This window comes from Neolamprologus brichardi, chromosome 19 (genome assembly GCF_056152115.1).
Source record: "Neolamprologus brichardi isolate AB-2024 chromosome 19, ASM5615211v1, whole genome shotgun sequence".
NCBI lineage: Eukaryota > Metazoa > Chordata > Actinopteri > Cichliformes > Cichlidae > Neolamprologus > Neolamprologus brichardi.
This window is the reverse complement of record NC_142122.1, coordinates 15,270,806-15,283,192: the sequence shown is the minus strand read 5'-3', so window position 1 is coordinate 15,283,192 and position 12,387 is coordinate 15,270,806. Positions and strand designations below refer to the sequence as shown.

The following is a 12,387-nucleotide window of genomic DNA, read 5'->3' as shown; positions in this document are numbered from 1 at the left end:
CGGGGCGGTCTGCTTCTCCCCACCGCAGGGAAAAAGGGTAACACAACCTGGGTCTGGGTGCAGTTCCCCCCTCCAGGGGCAAGGGTACCTAGACCCGGTTCGTAGAGTACGCTTGGGGAGTGTGATTGTGTGTACAGCGTCTCTTTATGTCTGTCTCCACGTTGGTTAAGTGTGGAGTAAGTGCATATGAGAGCATGAGGGTGGGAATGGATGTTTGTATCTGTGTGTGCCTGTATGTCTGTGTCCATATGTCAGGTTGGGTATCAGACGCCACCTCTCTGAGGACAGCTCAGGCCCTCCAAGGTTTGGAGGCCTATCTCCCCCCACCACTTCCCCTGCCGGGGGCGGACTCCCTCAGACATCGGTGCGTTGGTGGTTCTTTGTGTCCGGGGGTGGGCGTCCGGGTACACACCGGCTCACTCCTTGGCGGCTGCTTATCGGGGCCTGGAGCCTGGGGCTCGCTTGGGCCACTTCGGAGGTGGGGTGCCCCCGGCCTCTCGGCCTGGGGCTCGGTCACTCAGGCACAGCTTGCTGCCGGCGGAGCTCACGGGCACGTCGCTGCAACCCCCCCTGGCTTCTGCTCCGTGGCTGCTGGGTGACCCCTCATCTGGGACTCTCCTCGGCTCTTTCTGGGACAGTGGCACGGCTGCCCCTCTGTTGGTCTTCCTTGGTCTCTTGTGTTCTGGGGGCCTCTGGATGTCTGGAGTTTTGATCTCCTCCATACCTGCTTCATGCCCTGGAGGACGGGGCAGTGGCCCCCCACACCCTCTAGCAGATCATTACATGAAGGAACCTTTTAAGAAAACAAGCGCGTCCATGCTCACAGGTGTACACACGGGTGATCACACACACAAACTACACCCTTTTTGGCTCCTACCTCAATGCACACTGTGCTGTCGATCTTACGTGCTGCACAATAATGTTTAATATTTAGTATTTACTGTCATATTCCCATATATCATTGTGATGTTGTTTATTGTATTACTCTCGTTTTCTTCTGCTTGTTTTCTTTTTTCTTTCTCAACAGGTGATCCAGGTGATCGATATATGTATTTTTTTTTTTTTTTTTTTTTTTGCTTATTCTGTTGGTTTTTGTTTTTTGCCCTTCTCCCCCGTCCCTCTTCTCAACTGTTTTTCTTTCCCTCTTTCTTTCTCCCTTTTCTTTCCCCCAGTCAAGTCTGTCCCGTATTCAGCAAGTGAAAATAAAATAAAGAATAAAAGGTGAATCAAATGGACCATTACGGCAAAGCTGGGATGGTCAATTTGGTAAAGAAAATCCGTTGGGCATCTTTCTTCGCCTTTAGACAATAATTCTGATAGCAAAAGAGCCAAACGGGACAGGCAAAAAAAAAAAGAAAAAAAAAAAAAAAAAAAAAAAAAAAAAGAGATGATAAGGGCTAGTTCGTCACTAAGAATGAAACTGCTCTCATTACAAGTGTTCCTCAAACCAATTGTTAAAGGTAAAAATAATGGTTACAGCCTTGTGAGTTTGAATAATGTTGGCTTCAGTTGTCTTTAGGTGTTTTTTGGGAGGGGATTGGTTTGCTGAGCTGGTCAGTGCAGCGCTTCTTTTTAAAAGTGCATCAGACTTTTAATTTTGTCTCTTCTAAAGATTTCCTATCTCCCCGATAGGTTTAACTTTTCAGCCTAATGATGGCCTTCTTCACTTGCATCAATAGCTCTTTGGACCTGGAGCTGACAGCTCCAGTAAACAGATAGAAAATGTAAATTCCACATTTTAAACCAACTCCTGATCTATTATCTGCTTAATTTATCATGGAAAAACAAAGGTACAGGTCTCACCTGGTCACAGAGCTTCTCGTAAGTCAACTGTCCAATTTCTTTTTCAGCCTATTATGTGGGACTATGTATGAAAATGGCAAAACGACAAAAAAACGTGTCATACTTCAAATATTTACGTCACTAAATGTAAGGTTTGTTGTACGTGTAAGGTAAAACAACACACTGTAAGCGATGTCTGTTGTTACATCTCAGATGTGGGTGTTCAATCTATACTGTGGCAGAATAGCAATTTCCACTCACTGTACGGACAAGATATCTCCCTGACACAGTGATCTGCATATCGTGTTCTCTTTAGATTAAATGCTACCTTACATCATAGAGTGTCACAACCTATCTGTGACACAGTCTGTTCAGGCGTAATGGCTATAAGTATTCATCTGGTCTTCATTCAAATCAGAGCAGACAAGCAGGCATCGACTGCTCTCCGACACACGTTGAATAAACTCACTGTTACTAATGTTGCTGCCTTGAGGAATTTGCTTCACTGAATATTTCTGGAACAATATCAAATGCTTGTACACTTAAAACATGATCTAAAAACAAAGAGAAGGCATACATATCATGAATGCAATACAAATAAATACATTGGAAATCGGCAATCCTAAGTACAAGTGACATACAGGTACATTTTACGACAGTGCATACTTGGAGTAACTTGGATAGTGAGTGAAATAAAATGAACACATAACTGCTCTGACCTTCAGTAAAAACCAACTAATAGTAATTAAGTTTCAAAATGTCACCCTGTTGCTTGGAATCAGTGTGTGTATGTTCTCTATGATCCACCAGCTTGGAACTCAAATACAAATATTCTGCAATTTTGTAATATTTTCTAATTTTACCTTTTTATATCTTTAATTTAGCATCTATACCCTCAACCTCCATCTTCCAAAACCTGCATTTCAGTGCTGTTCAGTGTAAATGGTTGCCCCTCTATCAAAGGCCACCAACTCAATCTTCCATTGGCTTCTCACTCAGAGTCTTTCCTCTGATTGGTTAACTCGAAGGGGTTTTGCAACTTGGCGCTTCCCTCTGACCTATCCTGCTGACCTGTGGTCCTGAGCATGCTGACCACACACAGAGCACCGCTTGCATATGCACGTGCATGGTGTCTGGTGTATGCAGCAACACATATATTAATTATGCCAGGGAACACCATCAAATATCTCGAAATTTACTCCGCTTTAATTTGATTAAAGCTTTTTTTTTTTTCCTTATACAGCTGAACATAATTAATTTTCCACCTTACAGAAACAGTGGAAGCTTAATATCTCACATAAAAAAGTAAAGATGAAAAAGGCTTCTCATCACAAAGAAGTGGTAGACGATATGGAATATCAGAGAAAAGCCAAGAGACAAACACCCTGGAGTGGTAATAGCAGCTTCCAACACAATTACGTTCTGAGATCCATCCACCATCAGAAGGAGTCACTCCCTAATCAAAATATTAACACCATCCAAAATATGAGCCTATCCTTTGATTATACTAACTCCAAATCCATCCCCATAAGCATTCAGCCCTCAAAGAACTATGATGGCAAAAAAAAAAAAAAAAAATAGGAGGGGGGGAAAAAAACCCCAAAAACTCTTGATTCTCCCCTCCCGCCTCCATCGTCTCTCTCAGTCTCTCCATTTTTTACAGCCCCCTTCGTTATTTTCTCCATCCATCAAAGGCGGCAGTAATTATTAATGAGAGCCTCCCTGTTCACTCTGCATTATGCATGAGAGCCTTGCCTCTGAAAGCAGAGGGTAATGGGGGTGGACAGAAGAGGAGGGGCTACAGGTGACACATGTACACACACACAAACACACTCATCCACATATATATATATAGATATATATCTATGGGCAGCATGTTGGCACGGTAGCTAGCACTGTTGCCGCACAGCAAGAAGGTCCTGAGTTCAATTCCACCATCAGGCACCATCAGGCAGGGGTCTTTCTGTGTGGACTTTGCATGTTCTCCCTGTGTTTGTGTGGGTTCTCCCCCGGTACTCCTCCCACAGTCCAAAAACCTGCAGTTAATCTAAATTGCCCATAGGTGTCAATGTGAGTGCGAATGGTTGTCTGTGTCTATGTGTTAGCTGGTGACCTGTCCAGGGTGTACCCTGCCTCTCGCCCTATGACAGCTGGGATAGGCTCCAGCACCCCCCACTGCCTCTCTGGGTTACTGACCTATGCCTGCAAAGCCAAAAATATTAATTAATTGCTCCAACCCCCCTCCCTGACCAAATGAGAACCTTTAAAGTAGCTCTTTTAACACAAATGGAAGCCAAAATGAGAAAAAGTGGGAGGGTGGAAGTCTCACAGGGAGTAGCTACTCTCTTCAAGAGACGCTCGCGCACAAACCAGCGTATGCAGAAGCAAACTCTTCTGGATCTTGTTGCGTTTAAACCTGCTGAGATTTCTTGCAACTCTATACAATTTCTTCCAATGTTTATCCTTGCACACACACACACACACACACACACACACACACACACACACACACACACACACACACACACACACAAACAAAAAGGCTCCACTCAGCTTGTCCCTTCTGGCTGTTGGGGATAAAAGCACGCCATTTCTCCCACTCCCAACTTCACCTTCCCTCCTTCCTTCAGCACTCTGGGCTTTTTCACTTTCTTGCTCTAGCTCTTGCCTCATTGCCCCCTTACTAATTTGTTTCCAGATTTCTTTCCTTGCTTTCTTTGCCATATGCGCGTATATGTTTTTTGTGCTGAAAGGTTGCAGAGAGATTTGGAGGGGGGGAGGGGGGGGGGGTGTTCTGGCACCAGTGAGTAGCCAGACTTGTGAATTAAAAAAAATTATTTGCAGGCCAAGAAAAGAGATGAAATAGTAAGAAAGTAATCAGATTAAAATGAAGGCTGGTGTTGTGACAAACTGGTAGGGAGGGAGGAGACGAACAAGTGATGGAGGTAGAAATTACAAGCCAGGGAAGAGCGAGTGCCACGCTTTAAACGTGCTCCACTTTCCCGCCATCCTACAGAAGTGGGGGCTTATTTTTTTTTATCCGTGATCCTTCATCTGGTAGCACTCCACCGCTTCACGTACCGTTCCAACCTCCCCTTCGGTCTTCATCGGCTGCTCTACCATCCCTGTATTTCAAACGCGCAGTTGACACTTAAATAGATGTAAAACAAGAAAATGAGCCACAAAAAAAAAATCATTAGAAGAAAGAACAACAAACATTTCAGCAGTCAAGCTTCTGTAGGTGTCTGCAATTAAGAAACGCTTCTGCATAATTGGTGACTTTCTGCATGCTTCTGAACACGGCGGGAAAAACATGTGAAGTGAATTCAGAACTACTGCACTTGGCAGCACATACCAATTACACTGCAGCACAGTGAAAACTAATGAACTAATGTAGTACTTTTTTCTTTTTATATATTTTTTAACTCTTGATTCCTTACTCTCTACCTCCGTTTACCGCGACGCATACACAACTCTGGTTACGAAGGAGGTTTAACACAGCCCTGTGCCCATGCTGAAAGATCATCGGGAATTATTCGGTGTTCGCGGAGTCCTCGTTTCTACTATTCTGTCAGAAAAGTACACACACGCACGCACGGAAACACAAAAAGATGTATAATGCCTGATAACTGCAGTCTTCCCTGTGCATTTGTGTGTGTGTGATAGTACTCAGGGTTGTGCCGTGCCCCGCGGTCCTGTTACGACTGTGCGTGCCAGCAGAGCTCTCTCCTCCTCTCCACTCTCAGATGCTATTTTTGCCCTGTTCTTATGTAAGACGCTCCTGATGCGCTGGAGACAGAGGCAGAGTACGGAGATGGGATGAGGAGAGCATCCCCAGCGGACACACACTCTCTCCTGCACGTGCAAACGCATTCGCACACATACGGACAGATGTACTGTATGCATATATAACATAACCATTCAAATGAAAACAATAAGCCATTGCAAAGCTTGCTGTGAGGTAGTGACACAACACTGAAAGGAGGTCGTTTTAAATCAGAGCTGTGACTCTCAGGGATGTTACCGCGACTACATCTGTTTACGTGACAACGCATGAGGTAGATCGCTGCGGTTACCTCTTTTGAAAAGCTGCCTCATGTTACTGTTTTTAAGTTCTCTATACAGGAGCAGTGCTCTCTAACATGATCACTTCATAGTTCTGGGCATGTTGTCAGACCACTGTGACTCTAACCCTGAGCTGTTTATTTTTAGCTGCTCCAACAGTGAAGCGAGCTCTACCATTGTACTCCAGTCAGTCCATACTGAGAGCACAAGTTGGATTCCTCGAGTTATATCCCTCTCTACTTTAGACAGAGTTCAGGTCAGCAGTTTCAGCAAACCCAAACCTCCTACTGGGATCAAATTTACATATTATATAATTATGTAAAAATGAAGTAAACAGAAATATAAAAAAAAAAAAAACCTGACTGCTCCAAATTAACAGTTACAATAATAACACTCTAACTTCTTCGAGTTTCTGTCCAGAATTAAGTACATGCAGTTTCTCTTCCCTGGAGGGAATATGTTTTTTTAAATATTGATTTTTCAAATGCTGCACATCTTATTTTTCTTTTAATAAATTTGATCTCATTTTGTGTGCTGTCAAATTAAATGTACGACAGGCCGTCAAAAAACGTAAAATGTTTAGGACACTATCACTCTTTATTCTGAAAAACACTTTAGTTTAGACTTTAATTTTGAAAGAAGAAACCACATATCTCATGTCGAGCTCTATTTTTTTAAATATATTTTTTCAGTCCAGTTGTCATCTGTGTTGGTTTATTACCACGAAATATGAATACGTTCACAAAAACCCACAGAGAAAAGGTTGCAAATTTGGAAATTGAAAAAAATACATAGAAAAAATAAAGTATGAAAATGTTAGAAAACTTGAACATATTCAAATGGACATGCAGAACTCAACCCCCACGCTGTGAACACACGTGCCTCAATCTCCATAAATTAAGGCCGTCAGCATGTGTGAGGGTGTAATAACCGACACCTGGTAATGAGCCCGCCAACCTCAGCCAACCACAGGAGAGAAACAGGGTTGGATTAGAAGTGTGGGGGGTTGCAGAGGTCATGGGTTATATGTCAAGGTCATCTCCTGTGGGATTTTGGCTTTGGATGTGCCTGGGCACCCCTGAAATTGAGGGATGTGGTGACACGGGGGGGACACGGGGGTACCCCAACAGGGAATTGGCGTGTGTCGCCGCCAGCTGGGGTGAAGATATTACATAAAGGAATATTCATGCTCATTGCAATTGTCAGAAAGTAACCGCTGCTAGGGTGACTCAAATAGATCATGTTTATGTGTGATAGGCAATAAGCCATTTAAATACAGCTTGTCATATAGAATATAATGCAGCAACAACGCTGTGCCACTTACATTCATATTGTAAAATATAGAATTTAGAACAAAAAAAAAAACAAGCTCAAATGTAAAAAAACCCTCACAATAATTTTTTTCTTTTCTTCTTTTTAACTAAACTATTTAAAGTATCTAACCCACAAAGGTTAGCGTACATGTACGTGCAGACGCTATCAAATGAAGACAGCTGCGTCGGCCATTTTAGTTGTACACTTGTGTTTTTGTGTCTATCGGCGTACGCCTGTGATGTCTGTTCACTGACGCAGCATCAGCAGCCCACAACATAAATACTGCATGGCCTCAAAAAATAGAGAGGATGGAGGGAATGAGGGAAGAGGAAGCAAAGAAGGGGAAAAAGAGATGGGGAGGAAACAATGAGGAGGGGAAAAGCCTCGCTTGTTAAGATGAAGGGCGGCGGAGAGGGTGGGGGACAAGAGGAACGGAGGAAGAGATGAGGAGAGCGGGGGGAGGGGGGGGGATGAGGAGCAGGGAGGAGAGAGTGACTAAGAGATAAAAGAGGAGTGAGTGAATGTGAGTGTGTTTGTGTGATGAGCGGATGGCCTCAGGGAGCGGTCGACTCACTGTGCTGCTCTGCGGATGTACTGACGGGCTCCGGGCCGTTTGCTCTCTCACTTGCCCCTCCGCTCCACTCACTGCAAAAGGGACAGGGGTAGGGGGTGCAGGTGAAATGGGTGGGGTGGGAAGGGGGAGGGGGTGATAGGATGAGACAGGAGGAGAGGGGGAAACTGGGACAGAATGTGCAAACACAGAGGAAAGAATTGGAGGAAAGAAGATAGAAGACAGAATAAGAAATCAGAGAAAGGGGGGGGGGGGGGGGGGGTGCTTGTTTAAAAGGGTTAAGGATTTAAAAAAAAAAAAGGGTGGTAAGGCAAATATTTAAGTAACAGAGAGAAACAGTGGGGTTTGCGCCGAAAGGTTGGCAGGATAAAGGAATGACCAGATTAGGTGTTCCTATCTTCCACAGGGAGTGCGGAGATAGCAAAAACAGAGAGTGAAACAGGGCCTACAGGCCTCTGTAACAAGGACTCGTCCAGTGAATACACCGACAAGCAGCCTATGCTGCTGTGTACGCTCTCTGCATGCACAGTATGCATGGGTGTGTTCTTAAGTGTATGTTCAAATGAAGCAAAGCTTAATTAAAGCTTAAAGTGGGCATATTGGGCACTTGTGCATAAGGTAAAATCAACAACACGCTTGGATTTTACTGCGCCGGAGTCCGCATTAAAGCGAAAGAAAAACTGGATGTGCTCGCAAGTCAGCGGTGATCATCCTCAACGAAATCCCGTTTTCAGCTTTCAAGATGCAACAAAACGGCTGCTGCCCTCTGACATGCAATGTCACCCGACTGTTGAGAGTTTGTCATTCACTGGCGTGGAGGGGTGCTCCTGAAGAGTTGACTGAACGTAGACATGAGAAACTTATAATATGGAAGCATGTTGGAATGGGGGGGTGTGGGGGTGGCTTTATGCAACATCCCAAAGAAGCCAGCAGATTGAGACTAGTGTTGCTGAATATGGAAAGGGGGCACACAGCAAAGGCTGCTGGGAGTTTCTGATTGGCTGCTAATGTTGCTATCCAGGCTGGGATTGGTGGAGCTGACGCAGCCCGACATCACGTTGTCGGGACTAAACCCTTTTGAACTGAGGCAAAGCAGAGAGGCACAGATATCAAAACACATACACGCGCGCGCACACATATGTGCATGCACACACCCACACGAACGCATTAAAAGGGAAGCATTACATGCAACTGAATATGCACCTGTGCATTGCCCCCCCCCGACACACACACACGCATATGTTTTTATAGATATATATCTATATCTATCAAACCTCTGCTGTTTTGATACGTGCCAGGAGAAAACAGAATTCGTAATGCTCCCGGGCTCGTCTTCATATACGATCTCTAGTGAATGTGTGCAGTTAAAAGGGAAAAGAGTGAACTTCCTTAATTTCTCCATTCTCTTTTAAGCCCAGCTCTAAGGTGGACAGAATAAATTGGAGCTTAAGCATGCGTGAAGGCACAGCCAGCGGGCCCTTTTCCACCACTCCATGCTACATTTGTCAAATCAGAGGAATTTCTGCTACACGTGAACCCGGAATCTGAGAAGAGAGAAACGGCGGGGATTCACATTTAAGTCACGCGCAAAGGAGCAACACTCAAGGAGACTGAGAAAAAAAGTACATTTGAGTTTGTGGTTATTCTGAAATATGTCGTCTGGTCTTACCTGTGACAAAAAAATGAAAATAAAAATACATAGTGCATAGACAATAAGCTGCACGCTATTAATAAAACATGAGATGAGACAAGGCAGCGAGTCAAGGGAAATGCATGACTAGTCTTTTGGCCTCACTGCTTTTTCACCGTGGTGTGTCAGCTCGACTCTTTGCCCCTAGTAAGACGTGTCTCTGCTCTCAGCTGTGGTCAACAGGAGAAGAATCCCTTCTGATTAGGAGGATGGGGCTCTTGGATGATCTTCAGCGCTCAGTAGCTTCTTCTTCCCCTGCATCCTTCCAAAATCCTGCCTCATGTAGAACAGCCGAAGTGAAAAGCTTATGCTTGTATTTATCTGGGTATTTGCGGTAGACGCACAAACATGGCTGACATTCCAGCGTATGTAGGTCACACCAGGAGCGATCATGAGAGAGCAATCATGACAGATGCAAAAGGGATGACAAAACCGTCACGGGCAACGTTACTGTGAGCGGTGCGTGCGTGCGCACAAGCCTGAAGGTCGGGCCTATGAATCTTTGATCCATCTCTTCCCAAGTTGTCATGCCCCTCCCTACATTCAATATAAGTGAGCACAGTACCTCTTTGCCTGTCCTTTCTGTCTCTCACACACACATAGATGCACACACCCTCTACATATCCTCCCGGTGCATTAATGTTCTTACATCACCTCCTCCAGTGAGCACAGAAAACAAGAGAGCAACAGACTTGAAGAAAAGAAGAGATATGGCTTTTGGGGGATGTGGTCCTTGTCGATGCTGTGCAAGTGCGATGGAATAGCGATCACAAGTGAAGCATCTGAATTAGTTAAGCGAGCTGTTACGACGTCACTCCAAAGTTTCTGAACAGTCACCAGCCTCCTGTCACTGACTACTTCAGATATGTCGTTAAGGGAACAAACCCACGGATGAAGCACAATAACATAAAAATCCAAAGACGTTATTCAACCTAGAAATGAGCGAATTTAGTATCATCATTGCGTCACCCAGAATCCAATATGTGTAGTGAACGACAAAAGGCTGGTATACATATAATAAAGTAAGAAAGACGCACATGTTTAGTGAGGTTTTCGGGAGCTTGAACATGCACCACACTGGTGGGTCTCTCCATGGATGGCTGGATCTCAGACACATTAACACTGTCTGGCGTTGACTTACACCCATGAGACCTCCCCCCACCACAACACACACACACACAGGCACACGTCTGGGCATCATCCTTCTGCTCTAATACACCCTGTGCCCCTTGGGAGAGGACTTATTTGAGGGCAACTTTGGGGTTTGTCTGTGAGTGTATGTGTGCGCTGCTACCTTGTGTTGGATCGTGGTTCTCCCAAAAGCGTTTAAGCAGTTCTTCATGGCTGATGTCTTGGGGGGAGAACACCACTCTCACCACCTCGGTGTGACCTGTCAGACCTAGTGGAGAAGCACAAATTTGCATTAATCTAAGTAAAGTGACACGACATCCCCTCTAATGATGTCCACTCGATCCAGGTTCTCCTTATTTCACTCTGTTCTCCTACATTTCACCACAAACACTGGACATACTGTAACAGCTGATTAAATTTAAAGCAATTGCCTACTGGAAACTGCAAAGGAGAGCTCATGAGTGGGATGCTTGTGCAGTGAGTTCTGGTGCCACAGGTAGAAGACAGTCAGCCATTGCTCATGGCACAATGGGGAGAGAGAGAAAGTGGCAGAAAGAGAGATTCAGATAGAAAGAGAGAGCAAGAGAGAAAGCAGTCAATGTTGGGGTTTATGGTGGAGGTTGCCAAAAGCACTCACTCCTGTCTGCAGCTGCCAGGACCCCGAAGCTTCAACAAGCTGCCTGCAGGCATTCACAAAGTAGGAGCTGCTTTAGGTCTCACATGTAGGTGCATCCGCAACGGGAAACACATTCAGAGCAGAAAAGGTAATCTCAAACGCCAAGCACCCCTTTGCAAACACATTTTTCTTCTAAACATAAAGACAGAGGTGTCAGCTTGGAACTGCTTCAGAAGAAACTGTAAGTACAGTATGCAGCACACACACAAAAGATGCCCACACAGAAAGATTTATCAGGTGCATTGCAGATAATAGATGAATGTCTGCCAAATTCATGCATCTGGTTTGAAACCAACTTTCTTTTTTCTAAATGATGCTCAGAGGAACATGGTGTGCCAAATGAAAATGGAGGAGTTCGCTTATTTAAACTGTTGTTACCAAAGTCAAGGAGTGTGTATTAACTCATTTGTGAAAAAAAAAGGTGTTGCTAGAAACTTTAAGCATATTTTTAGATTTAGATTGTAATATATAAGCATATTGTGCAGCAAAACCCCTCAAGTGTTTATATTTTGCAAGGAAAATTGGAAACAGGTGGAGCTATTTAATGAAATGTGCAAATACTCATAGAAGTACAGTATATAGGGGATTGAAAGACAGTATTTCATATGACCACCTTTATTCTTCAACACAGTCTGAACTCTCTTAGTCAAGCTTTGTGTGTGTTTTTCTATCCAGGTATGCTTTAAATGCATTGGCAGTGTGTTTGGGATCATTATCATGCTGGAAAATGGAGCCACTGCTTTCAGATGCTTTCCAGATGGCACTGCATAGTGGATAAAAATCTGATTGCAGTTTTCTGCATTCATTATTCCATCAATTATGATACGATCCTCAACACCACTATGACAGATCCTCCACTGCGTTTTATAGATGGCTGAAGACACTAACTGTTGGATCTCAGTTCAGTTACACGACAATTTAAACCAAAAATTGCAAATTTGCAGTAATTGTCTCAAAAGACCTTTAAATACCTTTAAAAAAAAAATGCTTTAAATACTCTCTGTTGCAGCAGGCTTCCCCTCCCTGACACTGGTTCTGCTGGAGGTTTCTTCCTGTTAAAAGGGAGTTTTTCCTTCCCACTGTCGCCAAAGTGCTTGCTCATTGGGGATCTTATCATTGTTGGGGTTTTCTCTGTATGTATTATTGTAGGGTCTACCT

General features: G+C 44.2%; 1 protein-coding gene across 1 annotated transcript in view; it reads right to left on the bottom strand.

Annotated features, from left to right (window-relative positions):
• msrab (methionine sulfoxide reductase Ab) overlaps positions 1–12,387 on the bottom strand; it is a 43,586-nt gene that overhangs the window by 20,179 nt on the left and 11,020 nt on the right. Inside the window, exon 4 of the mRNA XM_006798497.3 lies at positions 10,717–10,821. Within this exon, the coding sequence (XP_006798560.2) occupies positions 10,717–10,821 (105 nt within the window). The remainder of the gene's footprint in view (positions 1–10,716; positions 10,822–12,387) is intronic.